The sequence below is a fragment of the Phyllostomus discolor genome, chromosome 5 (genome assembly GCF_004126475.2).
Source record: "Phyllostomus discolor isolate MPI-MPIP mPhyDis1 chromosome 5, mPhyDis1.pri.v3, whole genome shotgun sequence".
Classification (NCBI taxonomy): Eukaryota; Metazoa; Chordata; class Mammalia; order Chiroptera; family Phyllostomidae; genus Phyllostomus; species Phyllostomus discolor.
The window spans coordinates 150,319,479-150,341,618 of record NC_040907.2 but is presented as its reverse complement, the minus strand read 5'-3'; the positions used below and the strand labels follow the sequence as shown (position 1 = coordinate 150,341,618).

Below are 22,140 nucleotides of genomic sequence, written 5' to 3'. Positions count from 1 at the left end.
AGAAAATCTCCTTATCTCTTGGTTGCCTTAGTTCCCTTGTTCCACCTAAGCCTGAAACAATGACAGGGTGGTGCAGCTCTGTGCTGAAAAGGGCGGATTCCCCAGTGATCAGGCCTAAGAAAGAATATGTAAATTACTGTGAAACCTTCTTTGTTTAGAATGCTCTCAGTTGAATGAGAGGGGTCCAAGGAGGAAGTTAGTTTGTTCCTTGAAGTCTTACAGCTCTTTGACCCCGACTCAATAGACCAGCAGAGTTCCTTGTTTTCTATAGTTCCTTACTTCCCCCTGATAAGTACTGTACTTTACCTGAATTATTATGCAAAATGAGCCCAATAAAAGCAGGTAAGGACGGTAAATCAGTGCACTCTCCACTGGGGGGGGGGGGTGGCCATTCTGTCCCTACTTCCCCACAGAAACTAGTCTTGTCTCTGTGCATGTTTTTTTCTTGAGTGTTATCGTCGAGCCATCCGCAGCGTTCTGTGGTCACTGCTGGCCGGTGAACCACGCAACAGAGGCTGCCTGCTCTGGTTTTCCTGTCAGTTTGACTATCTCAGAGAGGATGAAAACCAGCTTCTACTAGGCACCCACTGAGTCTCAGTAATTGTGTATGCCTTATCACATTCAGTCATGGTAAGCCTGTGATGTAGATACCATTTGTCCATGTCAGGCGCCTGGGAACTCTGGCCCGGGGAAGTGAAGGAACTTGCTCACTGTGATCCACAGCCAGGGTGTTCAATCAGCTCTGGGGCTGATACGTCTAATTAACCTTCCTGCTTCCCCCGCCCAGTGCTATCATTTCAGCCTGTCATCAGTAGGACATCAATATATGATCAGTATAAACAATTGTTAGTGAGATATTTATTCTTTTTTTAGTAGTAGGTAGGTCTTCAAGATATTGTATGTATTTAACAACTACAGCACATCTCAACTTGAACAAGCCACATTCAAGTGCTCAAGCTTTATGTCACCCTCACCTTTTTGGACAGAGTCACCTTCCCAGATGAGCAAGTCCAGGTACATGCACCTGTAATCACTAGTTCTGCCACTAGATGGCGCAGTTGCCCTTTACCCCAGTTAATGCATCAGGTGTTTAATTGGGTGGGTGGGGAACCTCTCTCAAATCTCCCTGTCTTGAATGTGTTTGTTTCAATTTTAGCCAGAACTGAGCTTGAAAGATGCCAAACCATTGCAAACTTACTCTAAAAATAAACATATGTAGCTGGGGCTGTGTGTGCCTGGGGCCAGTTGCGTAACTGGGATTTCTCTAAGCTTACATTCATGTGAAATATAATGTTTATTGAAAGATAAGTAGCAAAATGTGCTCATTTAAAGCTTACGCATACAATGTTAAAACTTAGCTTACACATATATTATTAAAACAATAGTAAAGGTAAAAACTGTTTAGAATTTAGGCAAACAAGACTTGTTTGGTGAGGAGCATTCTCTCACTGATATCCTTTAGAATTGCAGGCATACAGTGGTGATAGAAAGTGGACTACCAGTTGACTATTTAAAAATTCTTCACAGACAGCTGACTCCCTTGTTGCCTACACCCCGGGGGAGCCAGTCTGACCACCCCACTCTTATCCGCCACTGGTACCTGCTATCCTGGGGCTTCTGTGCTATTTCAAGGATGGGGCACTGACCCTAGCAAGCAGCGTGCCCTCATTCACATCACACGGGTGCTGTGCTGGTGGCCAACCTAGTGCGAGAATCGGGCGCTCTGGACTTCCTGTCCGGTGCTCTATTCGCCGTGCCAGTCTGTTTGAGAACCAGTGGTGGCTGCAAGCATCTAGTTTCTCATGTCTCTGCACAAAAGCCCGGAGCTGGGAACAGGACTGGGCCCAGGGGCCTCAGAAAATTATTCAGTGAATGAGGAAAGAAAGGAGAGAGATGCCCTCCAGATATCTTAGAGACGTCTCATCCCTGCGGGTGGGTGGAGCAGCCAGCCTGCCATCTGGTGGCAGATCGATTACACTGGACGCCTTCCATCGTGGAGGAGCATCCGTTCGGTCCTCACTGGCACAGACGCATATTCTGGGTATGGATTTGCCGCTCCTTCCTGAAATACTCTGGTCAGCCTGACCACCCGTGTGTTCATGGACGGCCTCACCTACTGTCCTGGTATTCCGCACAATCCTGCTTCTGACCAGGGACTGATTTCAGAGCAATGTGAGTGCAGCAGCCCTACTACACATGCTTATAGCGGAAGCAGCTGCCTGCTGGCGCTGTGGGGCGGCCTGCTGAAGGCTTGGTTACGGTGCCAGCTGGCCCGAAAGGTGGGGTTGTCTTACGGGGCGCACTGTGCTCTTTGAATCTGTGACTGTTTCTCCCATTGTAATCAACTGGTGGAAATACCTCGAATGACTTATCTACAGGTCTGTTCCCCTGTCTGTGCGACTCTGTGCCCTGCTGGCTGGAAGGCTGGAGTTCTGGTGGAGGACTGACAGCCTGTGTCGGGGATGCCACACCAATGCCATGGAACTGAGACCTCCAGCCGGCTGTGCAGAGCTCCATAGACCCCTGAACCGAGGGGAGGTGGGTCGCTGCTGCACAGTGTGGCAGGAGAGCTCCATCTGCGGCTGTGGGGTGCCTCTCAGATCCTAGTAAATGTTAATGGGAAACCATAGCAACCAACCAAAAGTGGGGCCACTGAGGAATCAGACTGTGCATAATAGAAGGTTTGGGTCATTCTTTCAAGTAAAGGACCCTGACTAGCTGAGGTATTTTAACTGTGCCAATTATATAAATTTTTAATATACCTTGGAGCCCATTTTTTGTTAGTCGCAGACAGCTACCTCATTCTTTTCAGTGTCTGCATGGTGTTTTGTTGTGTGGGTGATCACGTGGTTGGCTGAATAACGGCCCATAAACAATGTCCACAAACTAGTCCCTGGCACCTGCAAATGCTAACTTTGGGATGAATAAGGTCTTGGCAGGTATGGTTAAATAATGATCTTGAAATGGGGAGACTGGTCCATGTGTGCCCTACATCGCAGTCACAGTTGTCCTTATGAGACAGAAGATCTGACACAGGAGAGAAGGACGACAGAGGCAGAAGTCGCAGTGATGTGGCCACAAACTGAGGGAGACCAGCAGCCACCAGAAGGTGGGAGAGGCGAGGAAAGGCTTCTCTCTTAGAGCCTGGGCCCAGTCACACTGGTTGCAGACTTCCGGCTTCCGGAACTGTGAGAGAATACAGTTTTGCTGTGGGAAGCCACCCAGAGTGTAGTAATTTGTTATAGCAGCTGCGGGAGACTAATACGACTCTCTCACACCAGTGGATATTTGAATTAGGTCCAATACTTTGCTTTGCAAACAGTGCTGGAGTGCATTTCCTTGGACATATGTCATTTCACACGTGAGTGAGTAAACCTACGAGTTAAATTGCAGAAGTGGAACTATAGGATCAAAGAAATACAAAGCACTCTCTTTCTGCCTGTGTTGGTAAATGAGTTCTGCTGCCGTGTCCAAAGAGCATTAATCCATGTTGGATTCATTTTTCCTACCTTGAATTTCCCCGGTGTCACTCAAGACCCAGCTCAAAAGACACCTCCCCCAAGAAGCCTTCTGTCTCCCAGGCCGAGCCCTCTGCTCCTTTGGCTGAATTCCCATAGCAACGTGAACACATCTCTCCTGGAGCCCTGCTCAGGCTGCTCCCTGTTGATACGACTGTTGTTTGGAGTCGGTGAGCTCCTTCGGCGCAGGGCCTGCAGCTTGTTTGCCTTTGCCTGTCCTGGGTGAGGCACGGTGCCTGGAGCAAGCAAGGGCCCAGGAAGCGGAGGGAGGGCGTGGGGGAAGGCACGGTGCCTCTTCTGGGGGCTGAGGGTAGAGGGCTGCACGAGGAGGTCTGACCTGACTAGATAAAGGTCAGGGCTTGGAAAGATCAGGCAACTGAGCAGAGTTCTAGAACCGCAGATGCTTCCCTCAGGGGCGGCTGTGTTGGTGGGCAGCCCTGACCATGGAAGGGAGTACCGGTGACCCTTCCCTGTCTGTTTCTGTTGTTATTTTTCTAGAATCTCTTCCATCCTAGGCCCTTTCTCTCCCACAGAGCTCTGTACTTGTCCTTTATAAGACTTCTCAGAGTTGTATCCAAGTAGAGGTGTTCATTCAAGTGCTTGTTTGTTTAATGCCTGCCTTTCTTGCTAGACCGTAAACTCCCTGAGGGCGGGGATTGGGTGTGTCCTCCACTGTAGCTTCAGCCCCTGACACAGGGCCTGACGCTAGTTGGCACGCACTGAGCACTTGTTGCATAGGTGAATGCCCTGACCAGCCGCCGCCCGTGAGGCAGGAGCTGTTATTTCCCTTGTTTCAGGAGAGGCAAACCAAGGCAGAGGCAGGTTAGGCTGCCGAAGCTACGGAGTCAGGAAGTGGCACCCAGGATTCAGGCTTAGAGTGAGCAGCCCAAGGAGTGGGTTTGTGGCCCCATCTTGGCCGATAAGACAAGCTGGGGAAAGTGAGACCCCTGTCTTTTTGCGGCCTCGGCGTTTGGAATGTGAGAATGAGGCTGCTGGTGGCTGTCATTCTAGCGTAGTGGGCAGCTGGTGTGAGGGCATGGATGGTGTTGGAGGGAAGCAAAGATGAGGGGCCCTGGGGAGAGATGGACTCTGAGTTCCTGGACAGAGCCATCCCTTTGCCTCCCCTGCACTCGGAGGTAAGAGCCAAGACATGCCCTCCTGAGCTTAGACTGGTGCAGGTCACATCCCTTGTCCCTGTAATGAGCATTCCAATGGACTTGGTGATCAGACGCATCTCCACTGTCAATATGGTGGAAGAAGAGCCAAAGATGGCATGTGGCAGAGCCAGTTCCTCTCGGCCACTGCGTCTCAGCTTCGTCTGCTGTAAAATGGATGTAATAGTCTCCACCACTAAGGTTTGTGACTCGGGGTCTGGTACCCAGCATTTGCTTAGGAAGCGTCAGCTGCCTGCCCTGTCCTTGTAGGTGGCTTTCAGCTACCAGTGACAGAAAACTCATCCAGGATCAGCTTAAATAATGGGGGCTTTTATCGCTGCATGCCACAAGAAGACCAGGGCAGGGTGATCCCAGGTGGTGAGTTTGAAAGCTCAACAGTGTCATCAAGGACTTAGGTTGTTTCTATCTTTCAGCTGCGCCATTCCCAGGGTCATCAATTTCCCTCAAGGTTGAGAAGTGGCTGCCCCAGCTCCAGACATCACCCAATGGAGGCCTGAGGAAGAAGTGTTTCTCCCTTATTGTTCTTTGGAAGAGTGAGGAAAACCCTCCTGCAGCTCCCCAGCAGATCTCACCTGCAGCGTCATTGGCTAGATCCGTCCTATGCCCATTGTCAGGCTGAGCACTGACAGGCAGAGTGAAGGGCTGTGGTTGGCTCAGAGTGATCAAGAAAGACTCCGGGGGGTCTGCACAAAACTGGTTTGGTTAGCAAGGAGGGAGGGGAGGATGGCTGTTGGGCTGTGTCTGCCGTGTCTGTCCAGTGAGGCGCCCCAAGCATCTCACACAGTGCCTGACACATAGTAGGCGCTCAATAAGCACTCACTGAACAAGTGAGGATGCGTAGTGAGCCCTCCACACCAGCCAGCAGAGTCGAGTGGGTGGAGGAGGTTCTTGGGTGAGGAAGTGGCCTTCAATGGCTGTGGCTGCGTCTTTCCCCCAGCCTCAGGGGAAGCACCCCTGAGCTCACAGGCTTGAGAGGGTGGGGTAGGTGCCTGCAGGGGAGGTGTCCACCCAGTGGGGCCAGAGGGGCCAGGTTTTCATGGAAACATCCTGACCCAAGTCCATGCCAGCTGGCCTAGGGGTTCCAAGGACCGGGCAGGAGGGTGAAGGGGGTGGGGGACAGGTGGAGAGGAGTGATGTGGCTTCTCTAGGGAGGGCTCCAAGGGCTGTGGAGGGTGCAGGCTCCCTGGGGTGTAGGCATGTAAACGGTGGAACCACAGTCCTTTTCAGTCTGACATGCAGTTCATTTTCTGTCTTCACCAAACGCCTGCCGTGGGCCGGCCAGGCCTGTGCTCAGTGGGGCGGATCCAGTGGAGAGTAACACAGGTGGTCTCCTGCCCTCTGGGAGCTTATAGTCTAGTGGAGCAGGCAGACATTAACCAAATAATCACAGGAGTACATTGAAGTGGTGACTGGTAGTGAGAAGGAGGGGCATGTGGTGTAACCCCAGTAAACACACTCCCGTGGTGTCCAGGGGCAACATGGGGAGACAGAGATGAGCGACTGACTTCGTGAGGGAGTGAGGAGGTTCAGTCTGCCTGTCCTGAGGTTGGGTCAGCAGTGAGATGAGGATGAGGAGGCACAAAGGGTGTGGCCTAGGTTTCTGGCCCGTCTAGCTGGGCAGGTGCGGGGGGCGTTGACAGAAACAGGACCACGAGGGGAGGACCAGGGTTGGAGTGGGGTTCAGTCATGTTGCATTCGAGGTGTCAGGAAGGCAGCTGGAGAACGGGCCTGGAGGCTGCAAGACTTCTTAGGGTCTCCCGTCCCCAGGACACAAAGCTGTCAGTGGAGACCTGCCCCTCCCCCCTGTTCATTCTCTCTGGGCATTGTGGGTCTGGGGCTGTGTCCTGCAGTGACACAATAGTGAGTGCTGATTCCTCACTCTGAGTCAGGCTGTCCTGGAAAAGACTTGATATACTTCAGCTTTTTGAGGCCCCGTGACAATCCTATGAAATCAATAGTGCACAAACCAAACCGCACCTTGCATGTGGGGAAACAGACGCCCAGAATCGTAAGTGGCCTATTGCCCTGTCAGCCCAGGTCCAGCAGCAGAGCTGGAGTTGAACCCTCGGAGCCTAAACCAGAAGATGGTGTCTTTACAAAATTTTTCTTAATTCACCTTTTTAAGTTTTGATTTTAGAGACAGGGGAAGGGGTGGAGAGAAACATCGATGTGAGAAACATTGATTGGCTGCCTTCCATACCCTCCCCAACTGGGGGCTGAACTGGCAACCCAGACATGTGGCCTGACAGGGAATTGAACCGGCGACCTTTCGGTTTGTGGGCTGACACCCAGCCCAGTGAGCCACACCAGCCGGGGCCAGACCCGGTTATCTTAAGCACTGCTCCACAGCAGCCTCCTGTGCATGTTGGAGGCTGTGTTTGCATAAACGTCAGGGACTCTGTGTGGGGACCCTCATCATCACAGACTGACAGAAGAGCGGTGGCAGTCCTGACCCTGTGACAGCACATTATGGTGGCGCAGGGTTGCAGCAGAAATGACATTAGAGAATTTGGGAACCAGAAAATGAGATCTGACAGCTGACAGCAAAGGTGCCTGAGCCTTACTTTCTGCACTCGTGTGTGTGAGCCCTGCGCTGGCCATGCTGTGGAGCCCTGCTTCCCTCCCAGCCCCCAGTGGGCTCAGCTGTTTCGCTCTGTGAGACTGTCCCTGGGGTGAGGGTGGCTGTGCACAGGGCCTGGGGTTCACATACTGTGAGGAGACACGGGGCAGTGCAGGGGTTTGCAAAGTGCTCAGCAAGCTGAGGGGCGGTAGGCCCAGCCCCAGCCCACCTTGTTCTCCTTTGCTAATTTAGATGAAATGGTTGTTTTACCAGCATATACTGGCTGACAGGACTGCAGCAGCTTTCTTTTCCGTTACTTTTTAATTGTATTTAAAATAGATATAGAAAACTGCAGAAGACAAATGTACAGCATAATGCATTCTTCTAAGGGGACCACTCTGGTAAATAGCACCCAGATGGAGAAAGGCAGCTGCAGAAGCCTGTGTGTTCCCTGTCTCAAACTCAGCTCCTTTCTTCCCCCCAAAGTAGCTCCAATCCCGACTTTTATGGTAATTAGTTCCTCACGCTTCTGTACGATTTTATAACCCAAGCTTCTTAAACTTAGCATTTAGTCTCACTTTTAAAAATTAAGTAAAAAATTTTAGTTGGAGTAAAACACACATAGTATAAAATTCACAGTCTTGTCCTGGCTGGTATGGCTCAGTGGATTGAGTGCCAGCCTGTGAACTGTAGGGTCGCTGGTTCAATTCCCAGTCAGGGAACATGCCTGGGTTGTGGCTGGGTCCCTGGTTGGGGGCATGCAGGAGGCAGCTGATTGGTGTATCTCTTGCACGTTGATATTTATCTCCCTCTTTTTCTCCCTCCCCCTCTCTCTAGAAGTAAATAAATAAAATCTTTTAAAAAATTCACAATCTAGCCCTGGCTGGCGTAGCTCAATGGATTGAGTGTGGGCTGGGAACTAAAGTGTCCCAGGTTCGATTCCCAGCCAGGGTACATTCCTAGGTTGCAGGCCATAACCCCCAGCAACCGCACATTGATGTTTCTCTCTCTCTCTCTCTCTCTAGCTCCCTCCCTTCCCTCTCTAAAAATAAATAAATAAATACAATCTTTTTAAAAATGTCAATTTCAACTAAAGAACAAAATTAATAATTATTTAAAAAAATTCACAACCTTAACCCTTTTAAGTTTGCAATATATTCATATTCTTGGACAACATATCTCTAGAACCTTTTTTTATCCTCACAAAAGGATATACTTTTACTGATTTTAGACAGAGAAGAAGTGGAGGTGGGGGAGAGTGAGCCAGAGAGAAACATCAGTATGAGAAAGAAACATCAATTGATTCATCTCCTGTACATGCCCCGACTGGGGATTGAACCTGCAACCTAGGTATGTGCTCTGACTAGAATTCAAACCCGCTGTCTTTTGGTACATGGGATGACACTCAACCAACTGAGCCACCAGGCCAAGGCTAGAGCTTTTCACCTTGCAAAACTGCAACTCTGTGCTCATTGAACAACAGCTCCCCATTTTCACTCCCCCAACTCCAGGCCCTGGAAATCACTGTTCTCCCTCCTGTCACACGAATTTGACTACAGGCACCTCCTATGAGGGATCACACAGTGTTTGTCTTTTTGTGACTGGCTCATTTCACTTAGCTTTCTATCCTGAAGGTACAGCCATACTGTAGCATTTGTCAGAACTTCCTCCCTTCTAAGACCGAGAAATGTACCATGTTGTGTTTCTCTACTCGTCCATCCATGGACATCTGAGTTGCGCCCACCTCTTGGCTCTTGTGAATAGTCTGCTATGACCATGGGTGTGCACTTACCCACTTTTTTATCTGTATGTCTTTTCTGTCTCTTAATCTGAAGATGTCCGTTGATCCCTTTTCCCTCTCTTCTCTTGTAATTTGTGTGATGAAGAACCCCCGGAGTCCGACTGGTGCCCTTGCCCAGCCGAGGTTCGCCGACTGCACACTGACGGTGCAGTGCAGCATGTTCTTGTCCTCTGTGTCTTCACTGGGTTGGCAGCTGGATCCAGAGGCTTGATCAGTTCAGATTCTGAATTTCTGGCAACTATAGGTGCTGTGTTCTTTCATCAAAAGGCAAGCATGGCGTTCTGTTACCACTTTGCGTGTGTGCGTGTAGGGCGTGATGCTAACAGCTCCTGACGCTCAGTGCCTAGGTCCATGCATCAACTTACGGGCATAGAGCGGTGTTGTTCTGATTTGATCATCCCTTTATCACTAATTAGCTGCAGCAACTTTCCTAACAGTTAGCCAATGGGAAGAAGCCACACTAGGGCCAGTGCGATGTTGCTTCTGTGAGCCTTAGTGATTCGCTTTTTGCGTGAGATTTTGTTGGAAGGGTCCATTCTTCCTAGAAATGCATAGAGCAGCAGAGGGCTTCTGGGTAACGAGGACTGAGTGAGTCCACCTGTTTTCACTCTCTCCAAATCCTAGTACACTGACAGCGAAGGGGTTTTCCTGAAGGCCCGACACTTTCTAGGGGAGGGAAAACAGAAGTGGGCCACAGCAGCAAAAGTCCAGGTAAATTGTAAAGGATCGGGCATCCCCTAATGTTTCTGGAGCGAGGTTACATGACAGGTCAGTATTTTGAGACTTCTGATATCTGAAAACGTCTTTATTTTGCTCTCACATGTGGTGGACAGTCTGGCCGTGTATGGGATTTTAAGTTGGGGATTGTTTCCGTGCAGGATGTTGAAGGCATTGTTCCACCGGCTTCTGGGCTCCAGTGCTGCTATTAAGAGGACCGAGACCATTCTGCTTCCCAACTCTTTTATAATTAAAAAAAATATTTTATTTATGTATTTTTAGAGAGAAGGCATGTTCCCTGACTGGGAATCGAACCGCTGACCCTGTGGTTTGCAGCCCACACTCAGTCCACGGAAATACACCAGCAGGGGCTGTTCCCCAGCTCTTCGTGGGTGATGTTGGTTTCACTCTTCCTGGAAGCTTGTGGGATCTGCGTGCTCTCAGAATGCTGCAATTCCACCGTGATTCAAGTTGGAGTGGACCTGTCTTCACATTTGTGGGGATAAACTCTAACGCAATCCGTCTGAAGAGGTGGAAGTCGTTGGCTTCAGGGAAGGGAAATGGGGTGGGTGACTGCCATTTTCAGGACGAACCTTATGGAACGGTTTGGCCATTTTGTGCCAACTTTGTGTATAACTTTGATGTAAACCTAAAAACAAAAGGGAAAGACAAAGGAGCATGCATGGGCAGAGGAGTCAGGCAGACCTGGACTTCTGGTTTTGCTTGCTTGTTTGTGAGGCACACAGCACCTCGGGTCCTCCGTGTCTTACCGGAAGTGGGCAGGCCCTGGCCGGTGTGGCCCGGCCGGTGCACCCGGCATCCGCGCACTGAAAGGCTGCGGGCTGACCCCGGCCAGGGGCACGGATGGGAGGCGGCAGATTGAAGTTTCCCTGTCACACTGATGTTCTTCTCTCGCTCTCTCCCTTCCTCTCTCTCTGAAAAGCATCGGATTCTTTTTTAATGGAGCATAACCATCACAAAATACACTGATTTTACGTGTGCTACTTGGTGTATTTTTACACACACTCCCACCACCTGGATCAAAATACAGAGCATCTCCAGAAGCCCGGAAGAATCCCCTGGTGTCCCTTTCCTGTCACCACTCTCTTTACCACGACCGTTGTTCTGACGTCTGTCACTGCAGACTGGTTTCGCCTGTGCACTGCTTCACCGAGGTTGAATGAGCACCGTGCACTCCTGTGTCTGGGCTTTTCGCCTCAGCCCGAACCCTGTGTGATCCATCCGCGCCATCGGGGCTGTGCTCTCCCTTGCCCTTCCGCCGTGTGGCTGCACCACCGCTGGTTGGTTGGTTCTCCTGTGGACGGGCGTTTCGGTCCTTCCCAGGTTTGGGCCGCTGTGGATGAGGCTGCTAAATACTCCTGTACGTGTGTTTAGGTGGACTAGGCTTGTCATTTCTTTTGGTAATTATTACCGACCCAATGTGTCCGCCTAAAATGCATGTGTTAAAGCCTGAACTCCCAATGTGATGGTGTTCAGAAGTGGGGGTCTTTGGGAGGTGATTGACTAGGTTTAGACGAAGTCGCGAGGGTGGAGCCCCAAGGACAGGACTTGTTACTGTTTCCATTAGTCCTTATGGAAGAGGAGAGGGCGAGTCGGCAGACCTTCCTCTCTGCCGCGTGAGGGGCCGCAAGAAGGCAGACAGCTACAGGCCAGGAAGAGGGGTCTCTCCCAGGACCTGACAACGTGGGCACCTCGATCTCAGGCTTCCCCGCCTCCAGGACTTGAGAAATAAATATCTGTTGTTTAAGCCACCATCTGTGGTTTTGTTACAGCAGCCAGAGCTAAGACAGTCTGTCTTTCTGTACATCTATGCATCTATCTCTCATTCACCTGCCTACCTATCTTCTCTCTTTCTCCAGGGGAGGACTTGCTCGGTCGTTGGGAAGGTGAATGTTTAGTTGGATTCCTACCCACAAAGCACTGAACTGCACTAAATGTGAACAGAATCTCTCTCCATCTCAAACAGGGCACTGGGCTTCAGGGCCGCCTGGGCGGCTGGGTTCCGCCCCCAACTCTGAGACGCCAGAGCAAGCAGAGTGAGACTGTAGGAAAAGCCCACACAACCGGCAGCTCATTCTCTCATCTTCCACTGTTCACACATTTTTGCAATATTTGATATTTTCAGTTACTTAATTGAACTTTAGTTTTCCACAGGCTTGAAGAAGTCTTGAATTCCCTCTTTCCCGACTTTTCAGGGGCTTGTCCAGGCTTGCTCTGCCTGCTGTCTAATCTTCAGCTTTCCTGGGTTATCCAAGAGTGGGTCTTGTCTGGGAAGGGGCTTTGGATATCTCCCCAGCCACGCATCAGTCCTCTGTGCCTGGACATGGTGGTTTTTTCCATCAGGAAGGGAATGATGTCTCCAAAGAATGACCTCTTTTAGCTATAGTTCTTTGCTTTTTGAAATAATAGCAGCTTCAAATGCTTTGTTTGCATTAAATGCTTGTGTTTGCTCCCTGAATACTTCTGGCTGTAGAAAACTCCTGACTTACGAACTTGCTTCTAATTTTAACAAGGATCTACCTCTTGTTTCAGCAATGCAAGACCTTGTTTGTGGTGGATGAACAATGAATATTTACTGAATGAACTTAATGAAAGTCATTTCAGCAAACATTACATAGACTGTAAGCAGGGGCTGTTTCCTTCCAGCTCTGAGATTGCAAGACGCAGTCCTCGGGTGATACATCACCCTAGCTGCTGGGGTGGGCGGCTGGAGGAGGGACAGGGCAGCTCATACTTTCACGGCAGAAAGGGGTGGCTCAGGCGCCTGGGGTCCCTGGATTGGGTCTACTTACCCAGACTTCAGCTGCTCTTGCTCTGAACAACCGTTATTATTGCTGGACTTCTAAGTTCTTTTTTTCCCCCTCACAGGCTGGGAGTTTTCTGCTCCCAACCCTCCAGCGTGGCTGAGGCCCCTTCCTCGCCTGCCAGTTTCAGGGGGCTAGTCGGAGCCGAGTGACTGTCTGCTTGCCTGTCTCTCCCAGCGCACTCGGAGTGGTTAGACGGTGCAGGGCATTGCTAAAATTCTCTTACAGGTTTCTGTTTCTGTCCAAGAGGGGGTAGTGGGCCAAATTTGTCATCCTACCTTAAGCAACAAAAATCCAGAAAAAAAATATATAAAAAGACTGTTTTCAGACATTGGACAACTGCTAACTTGGGACAGCGATTCCTTCCAGTGGGAAAACAAGTGTGGTGAGCACTGAAACTGCCCAAGCTCACAGCCCGGAAAGAATTTCCAGGCCCCAGGGGCACCCAGCAGGAGCCCACATGAAGCTGAGTTGCAGAGTCAGGAGACTGAGGTGGCTGGAGTCCTTCTGGGAGCAGAAATTGCTACGCCTGGGGACCTGCAGGTGGTTCCTTCCTGCGTGCCCCATCCCCCGCCCCCCCCCCCCAGTCTTCCTCTGAGCACCCGACAGGGCAAGCTCTAAAGTATGGGAAGCCAGGAAGTTCCACCCAAAAGGAGCTGGCAGAACAATCCCTGGTACTCCCACAGAATTGGGAAGTCTTGGTGTTCATACCGGTCAGAGCAGAAGGCCCCTGAATTCACAGGGGTTGGGGGGGGGAGTTTTCCGAAGGGTGTTGCCTCAGTGATGGGAAGCCATCCCAGGTTAAAGGCTACTCTGGTCCTGCCTAAGAAAGCTTCAAAGCAAGCCTCAGAAGGATCAAACTGTTTCCAAGTAACTTGACTCTGCTGCAGAACAAAGCCCAAAATTATTTTTTATAAATACAAGAATATCTAGCACTCAGCGAGGTGAAACCTACAATATCTGGCATTCAATCTACAATTACCAGGATACAAAGTTGTAGGAAAATATGACCCATAATGAAGGAAAAAGGCAATCCCTCAAAACTGACCCAGACGTGATCCAGACAATAGAATTCATAGATCTAGTTATTACAGCTATATTCCATATGGATGAGAAAATAAAAGGAAACATAAGCACTTAAGAAGATACATGGAAGAAAAGAAAAAGACCTAAGTGGATCTTGTAGAGATGGAGACCACTGTGTCTGAGATGAAAATTGCACTGGGTGGGAAAACAGCAGAAGAAAAGAAAATGAATGTGAAAACACATCCACAGAAACTCATCAGGATGAAACAGAGAAACAAGATGAAAATCAGTGAGCTGTGGGACAACTTCAAGTGGCCTAATATATGTGTTAGTAGGTCCCCAAAGGAGAGAAAAGAGAAGAGGGGACATAAAAAGTTTTGAAGAAATAATGGTTGAAAACTTCCCAGATTTGATGACAACTATGAGTAAGATACAAGAAGCCCAGTGAAGCCCAAGCAAAAGTCTCTTCTATCCCCAACGCCCGGCGACAGCTGGCACGTGATTGACGTTTGATGAGTGAGCGAATGAGCGAGCGAACGGCTGCCCGCACGGACTCTCTGGCCCTGCTTTCTCCCTTCCATTTCCTCTCCCCTCTTCCTTTCCCCGCTTTGCTTCTCTCTTGCTCCCAGTGCTGCTCCTCCGCCAGAGTTGTCCTGGGTGCACGTGGTGGAACTCTGTCATCAAGAGCCTCAAGTGGTCCATCCTTCTTCAAATTTGAGTACATCATGGGGTTTACAGAGTAACCCTAAATTATCCTGGGTCTTGCTGGCACAGCCTCCCAGTGACTCCTGGTTTCTCAGGCCCTGTGTGTGGGGGGGGGTAGGTCCATGGTGGATCGGATGGCGTGTTTACCCAGGGGTGTGTGGCATCTGGACTCATTCATGGCTCACCTTGGTACCTCCTTTGCCGCATGGGCAGCTTGCTTCACTTCCGTGGGCCACCACTGAAGGGTGGTGTTTGGATTTGGTCATTTCTTCATCCCCTTCAGCCATAACATCTTGTGACTGGAGCTACTCTGCACCGGTGTCACATGGCTCTGTCCCCTCCCCTTCACCCCCCCTCCCCTGTGGCTATCTTGTTCTTTGATGTGTCTCCCGCTTGCTAACAGTATGTGGAAACTGGAGGAGAGGGAGGCAGGCAGGCCTCAGACCCTGCCAGGCCCCTTCTTTCAATGGCTCCCCAGAGTTTTCAGGTTCAAGTTGAAACTCATTAACTCAGTATACTAGGCCTTGATTCTCAGAGCATGATCTCTGAAACCAACCTCACTTCCAACTTGCTAACTGTGAAAATTCTGATTGAGAAGGTCTTGGGTGCGTCCTAGGAATTGGCATTTATAATAAGCACTCCAGGGGATATTTAAAAATGTATTGGTGGTTATGGGGGCTGAGGTCATACTATACAGGAAAAGAAATCCAAACAGTTGGAGAAAAGCATGTGCTGCAACTGGCCCCTGCTCCCACCCAGTTCCTTCCTCGGAAGCTGCCACTGTCATTGGTCTGGGGACAGTGCATTGTAAGCACACACATACGTAGGCATGCGCTGGAGTGCAGGGACAAGCCAGGGGACTCTGCGAGTCCAGTGAAGTCGGAGAACGGCTGCACTAGACCTCTGGGATGTGCCCTTGTCACCTCTCTGAACTCCGCCGACACTGCCCACCTGAACCCCTGCCTTGCTGACCTCAGCCACTGAGGATGCTGCCGCCGCCTGTGCTCTTTACCTCATACAGTTCTCTGCCCAGAAAGCCTTCCTTTCTGTTTTGCTATCCAACCAATGCCTGTTCATTCTTCAAGACTCAGCTCAAGTGTCTCCTCTTCTAGGAAGCCTTCCAGCCCTACCCTGAGCCCCACATTCTGGGTTCTCTGCAAGTTCACACTCCCTGTTACCAAACTAATTGTGTTGGTGGCTTTCTTTTTTCTGTTTCCCTGTTGGACTATGAGCTCGCTGTGGGCCAGGTCTGTTTTTATTCCCTGTCAAGTTGCTGAGTCCCAGCACAGTGTACGTAGTACACACACACTCAATAAATGGTGTTCAACAAATGCTCAGATAGCAGACATTTTGTCTCATTCTTGCCTTTTGCAGTTTGGAAAGCTAAACCACACTGCTCTGCAGTCTCACTCAGGCTCTATGCGTTCTTGGTCCTTCAGAAGGGGCGGGGGGGGGGAGGAGGAGGAGGAGAGGACCCTGGGCAGAAAGCTGGAGGGAGGGCACAGGTTCCCTCAGTCCCAGGCAGGCGGTGGCCCACAGCGCCTGGCTGAGGGAACTCGGAGGAGGCTCATACCGCTGGATGGAGAGACCCAGCCCCAAGTGTCCTTCTGGGGGCTTGCTTGCTGGTGGCCAGTGGGAGAGTGGGGCTCGGTGGAACACTCCTGGCAGATGCAGCGTGACAGGCCTGCCTCTTCCCCACCCGGGCAGAGGGAGCAGGTGGCCCGGCCACGGGGAGGGGGTTGGGAGACCCAGCAGAGGGAGGGGCCCGGGAGAGCAAACTGAACAAGGAGGGGCAGGGGTGGGGGGGAGGCTGGGGTGTGCGGCTGGCCAGGAGGTTGTTTATCGAGTAGAATGTGCTGGGAACGCTAATGAGCTGCATTCATTCATGGCAAGCTGCCTCCCAGATTGGGGAGCTGGCCAGGTTCTGGGGTGGAGGAGCTGGAGATGGGAGCCAGACTGAGGAGCTGCCTGGCTGCTGGGGCAGGGCCTTCCCGTGATGCGCTGGTGCGGGGAGCCCTTGTCCTGGGTTTGAGGGGCTTCCCTTCCTTCCCTCCTTTCAAAGGCCAGGCCTTGCTAGGCGCTGACAGCTTGGCTTAAGGCCCACTTGAGATTCACTGTCCATGCTCATCTGGAAGCTTCTAGGGCAGTGGCTGGCTCTCAAGGAGCCAAAGGCAGGGCCGATCATGCAGCCCCCTGCCCCCTTCCACCTCCCCGCCTACCGCTTCACCCTGCCTCTCTGCACCCCCCAGGGCACATTGCCAGGTTAATCAACACGTTCCGCTTCCCCACATGGGTCCTGGCTTCAGGGAGCCGTCCGAGGTCACAGGGCCAGGGAGGCACCCACCACTGGAGCAGAAGGTTGGAGACCAGCCATCTTCAGCAGTCCAAGCTCTGTCTGTGACAGGCCTACTAAGTGCCAGGTGCTGGGTTCAGTGCCTAAGTGAGGAAGCCGTGTGTTGGGGGCAGGCTTGGCCCCAGAAGGGGTGTCAGGGAAAGAGCCACAGTGTAAACAGAGCCCCAGCTAAGAGGGGATAAACAAAGCAGCAAGCTCCAAGGAATGAGGATGCAACTTGCCTGAGGCAGCTGGGGAGGGGAGGGGGGCCTGAGCGCCCCTAGCAGGAATTCGAGGGGAAGAGCGGAGAGGAGGCCCCGGCAGGCTGGAGCTCTGGCCAGATTCCTGGGCAGGTTCTCTAGGATCACACCACACAGAGACCCCTGAGAAAGTCCCTCCCCACACTGAATTGATGCTTAAGAACGATGGCCCTGGATAGAGGTCATGGGCAGGAGTATGTGAAAACTTTCAAAAGCACTGCCCAGAGCCTGCAGAATCAGCCACGTTAGTCGTGACATGGTGGCCACACAGCGTGTTCTATGACAATAGAGGCACCGCAAAGTTTTCATCAGGACGGAAGGGAAAAACCCTGGGCCTGTACCTGGAGGGCGATGAGGCTTCTGTCTTGCGGAGCCATCAGTGCTGGGCCACCGGCCCCAGGCAAGCCGTGGGCACCCCTGGCGCCTCTGGGACCAGCTGCCTTTCTCCCTGGCTTCTCCCCAGAAGAAACCGGGAAGCCGAATCCTGTGAGGGGAGGGGCTTCTTAAGCCGTTCAACTGTCTCTCCTTGCCAGTCAGCCTGGACTCAGGGTGCTGACCCACGGGCAAGAGATGCCTGGGTTCTTGTAGTACCAGGAAGCCACAGCTGTCCTTGATTTCGGGAGGTCCTGATCTCTTCTGACTGGAGGATAATTCTCTCCCCACCTGGATTTTCTGTTCACACCCATGCTCGCACCTGCCTCAGACTGAGCACAGGCCCTGCCCAAAGGGAGCGCAGGGCCTGGGGCCTGCCAGGGGGGCCTGCGGTGCTTCCTTCCCAGGCGGGCTGTCCTGGCCCCTCCTGTCCCGGCCCTCTCTGCAGTCCTTTGGAGACAGCTCTGAGTGTGGGTTTTTATCTGTCGGAAATGGAGGGACGCGGGTGTGGCCAGAGGGAGGTATAAGACAGATTTCCGCCTCCCACTGACACCAGCTCCCTACACCCTGGGGAGCCAGCATAACCCCCTGGGCATTCTCATTCCAGGTGCAGCTAGCTGGTGTCCCTCTTGAGAAGTGGGGCCACCTCGGCGGAGAACGTGACTGTGTTGAGGGAGGGGAGGAGACTGTACGTGGCCCAGGGCTTCTGAGCCCAACCACCCTCTGTGACCCCCCCCCACCCACACCCCCACCCCGTCCCCCCAGACTCTGCCCTCAAGTATCGCTCTAAGTAAGGTGGTGGCTTGCAGATGGCCATCTGGGGTGCGGAGCTTCTTTTCACTGTGAATTGACAAAGCAAGTTCGACCCCGCCTGGGAGCAGTTTCTGCCTTTGAGGAAAGCTTGGGTCTGTGGCCCAGGGGATGGGGTCTAGGCAGCAAAATAAGACCCTCTTCCTGCTCTGGGCCAGCAGCTGGGGCGGCGAGTGCCGGGCACTCGCATCTAAGTGTGCTCATCCTCAGGGCGTATGGTGTGTGTGGGTGTATAGCCAGTGAGTGTCAGAGCCGCAGGGTCGAACCGTGAACCACGTCCCACCCCCACTCCGCCCCACCCTGCCACCCCTCGCAGCCCCCTGCCCGCTAGCGCGGCGCCTTGCAGATTCCACCTTTGAAACTGTACGCTGCTGGCGGCAGCCGCGGAGTGCAGGGAGGCGGGGCGGGAGGGGGTGTTGCGGGGGGAGGGCAGGGAGGAGTCTGGCCCTGATGTGTGCTTTTTCGATTGATGGATGACTGCTGGGTGGGAGCGAGCGTGCGGGTGTGAGACTGTGTGACTGTGTGTGTGTGTGTGTGTGTGTGCGCGCGCGCGCGCGCGCGCGGGGTGCGTGAGCGCGCGGGCCTGCCCATTTTCCTCCTCTCAGCAGTCAGTCTGTTGGGAGCTGGAGGGAAGGGAAGGAGTCGCAGCAAGCGAGAAACCGGAGAGGAGCCGAGAGCCCTCTGCACAGGCGCCGTTGCTTGGAGGAGCAAGGTGCCTCCCAGCCCGCAAGGGCGCAGTGCACTAGCCAGCGGTCTCTTCCGTGGCTTTGCCCCGGGACTGCACCTGGAGGCCGCCCCGGACTGGGATGGTCAGCGTCTGGCGCACTGGAGGGACATTGTAAAGGCACCATGGCGCTGATGCCCTGGAGGGGGTCCTCAGTAGGGCTCCTCCGGCCGGAGCTCTGGCTGCTGCTGTGGGCAGCCGCGTGGCGCCTGGGTGCCACGGCGTGCCCTGCCCTCTGCACCTGCACCGGTACCACGGTGGATTGCCACGGCACGGGGCTGCAGGCTATCCCCAAGAACATCCCACGGAACACGGAGCGCCTGTGAGTATTGCACCCATCCCTAGCCCGCAGAGAGCCCCAACGTTGCTCTCCCACCCAGATGCAATTCAGGGCTGCTGGTTGGGGCAGGACCATTGGATCTGAGCTCTGCAGCCAGTAGGCGAGCCAGTGCCTGCCAAGGTCCTTCTGGAGCCAGGAGCCAGGAGCCAGGAGCCAGGAGAACCCCTGTTTTCCGTCTTTAGGATTCAAAGGGCCCTGGCGGGCTGTCAGCTTGCGTCCTCACACCTGCACCCTGTGCGCGGCACTGGCAGGCGCTCCCCCCAGCGCCAGCACTTTATTCCTCCAGGGCGGCTGCAGATTGTTGCCAGAAAGCCTTCCTGGCACCCAGGAGGGAAGCTCCTCACTCTGTCAGGAACCGTGCCTCCTTTTGGGCACGTGTGGCTTGAGCTGTGCTCTGAGTGGGGTGCGTGGATGTGGGCTCTGAGGGCCAGCAGGCTGGCGATGGGTGGCAAGATGGGATGGAGTTGAAATTTTTCATCTTTCCCTTTCTCCCCATTGTTTGTCCCAGAGCCTTCAGAACCTTCCCTTGCAGGTGTCCGGTGTTGGCCCCCCACCTCATGCCCAGTGATCTCCAACGCTGGCAGACAATGGGGCCCCAGGGATTTGGGCTTGAGGCTCCGGGTGTGTTACATTCAGCACGCAGAGCGGGCTAGGTGCAACCCGGACCAAGAGCCCCGGGAGTCATGCCGAGAGGTCAGGGGCTTGGAGTGGGAGACGTGAGGCTGAAGACATTGACCATGACACATCACAAAACACCGTTTCTCTTCCCCTCTCTCACTTCTGAATTCTTTCTAGACCCGCTGAGATTTGTAGGGTGAGTGTGTGTGTGGATGGTTAGCATGCGTGTGTGTTTACAAACCTATATAATTTGTTTTCGCAGATTCCCGGCAGAATGTGTATCTGTGTGTAGTGGTGTCACCTCCGTGTGAGAGTCCCTGTACGTGGCCGTGTGTGTAGATTTTGGTCACATGCAGGGCCTTTGTGCTGCTTGCAGAGGTGACGGTCTTGGGAGATTTTTGAACTGGACTTTGGAGAAGGCTGCTGGCTCCTTTGACACCTGCCTACACTCCTCCCCCCAGTCCTGGGCAACTGCAGGGACTCCCGGGAAAGGCAAACATATCTCGACAACTTTCGGGCACATTTTTCATGCCTGCCAGCCGGTCAGAGGCAGAAACCGGACCCCGGGGAGAGCTGTCTCCTGGATCAGAGTCCGTACCAAGGTCAGCAATTAGTGAGCGCACTTTGCCACAGACTCTTCTTGGCTGAGACTGAAAAATTCCCGTGGAGCTTTCAGAGAATTTGCAATCTAGACGCAATCTAAGTGGAATCAGTGAGTGTGTGAGGGCGTGTGTGGGGGCTGGGGAAAGACACCGGTGTGGGGTAGGAGGGACCAAACTGTGTCTGCTTAGGGCACCTGTGTGTTATTTTGTGTGGCCCTGGGGAGGGACTGAGAGTCAGAAATCTATCCAGGAGTCCCCTGAGGTTGCAGGGTCACCCTCCGCACCTGTTCCCTCTGGACCTACCCTCTGTTCCTTGGCCGTGTCCATGGGGCATTTCTCCTGCTGCTGTTGCCCTGGTAGCAGCCTCTGGCTGAGACACATCAGCCCCTCTCCTTTGCTGTTGGATCTGAATCTTGAAGTCATCTCATGCCTTGTTCGCTCTCATTTTTAGTGTTGAAAAGAGTCTGTTTTGACTTTCATGACCTCTTGATTTCTTTTGTGATTAAAAGAGATGTTGAATTTCCTGGTGCAGAGGAAAGAGTTGGGGCTCCTACTGCCTAGATCGGAGTCCCAGCTCAATCAGTGATTTGCTGTGTGACCTTGCCCAAGTTACTTAACTTCTCTGTGTTTTAGTTGCTTTCTGTGAAGAAAATGCAGCTTCTGATGCATAAGGTCTCTGATTCTTGTGAGGGCTGAAGGTCATGTGTGGGAAGTGCCTGCCTGGCACATTATGATGCTTACTCAGTGAGAGCCATCCTCATGGAAGGGTCCGCGGAGGAGTCTCACAATTTAATCCAGCAAATCTTTGCAGAGCCAGGAACCGCCCTGGTGCTAGAGCTCCAGCGGAGAGTGAGCGCGTCCCTGCCCGCAGGGATGTGTAGTGGAGAGGACCTGGCAGGGCACGCCTAACTGTAAGCTTTCAGTTAGGGCCAGGCCCACGGTGTGACGGGCTGTCAGCAAGAGCATTGGGATGAGAAGCCCTCTTTGGGGGCAAAGGGACTTCTCAGACAATAAGCCTTTTTATCAGGGCACTTTGGGACCCAGCAGTGGTTGGGTTGGGTTTTGTCGAGCAGAGAGGGCAGGCGGCCAGACAGAGGAAATGCAGGAGCAAAAAGCCTGCAAGCGTGAGTGCGCCTGGCCCGTCGGCCAAAGGACCGGCTCCGCCCGGGGCCTGAGACACGCTATGTCCAGTGGGATGGGATTGGGCTTGAGGTTGGGAAGGTCAGAAAGAGTTCAAAAGGCCTTTCTCTATCTGGATTTTTTTTTCTGTGGGGACTTAAGGGTTGGAATACAGGGGCAAGTTATCTTAGGGTGAGCCTGACCTTTGCTGGGCAAAACTTCTCAGCCTGGGAAAGGACATAGGAAGCAGAGGGCCCCGCCTTGCCAACAGGCAGGCTGCGCAAGAGCCATTTGAGGAGGAAAAGAACACCCTCCGAAAAGGCCTTGGGGAGGGCCTGGGTGGACGCAAAATAACTTTGGCAAATGCTCTCTCTGATCAATATGTGCCGTGCAGTGTCAGAGCCCACGCCGCCAGCCTCTTCTGAGGCTGTGAAATTTTTATAGACTGCAGCTGTGCTGTTGCCTGCTGTCCTCTGGGCAGGTCCACGGCAGCCCACGAGGCCCAGCAACGTTATGATCACAGAGTCCATACCTCTGTGTCCGGGTCTGCCCCAGAAGGGGGAAGAAATTGTCAGTGGTTTGCTGCAGGGCCTTCTGGGAAGAGGCTGTGCAGGCAGGTCCCAGAGCTGCCGAGGA

The 22,140-nt window shown here is 52.8% G+C and overlaps 1 protein-coding gene across 1 annotated transcript in view; it reads left to right on the top strand.

The window, feature by feature from the left end:
* Positions 1 to 18,642: 18,642 nt before the first annotated feature.
* SLIT1 (slit guidance ligand 1) overlaps positions 18,643 to 22,140 on the top strand; it is a 149,626-nt gene continuing 146,128 nt past the window's right edge. The window contains exon 1 of the mRNA XM_028511690.2: positions 18,643 to 19,147. Within this exon, the coding sequence (XP_028367491.1) occupies positions 18,951 to 19,147 (197 nt within the window). The 5' untranslated portion in view covers positions 18,643 to 18,950. The remainder of the gene's footprint in view (positions 19,148 to 22,140) is intronic.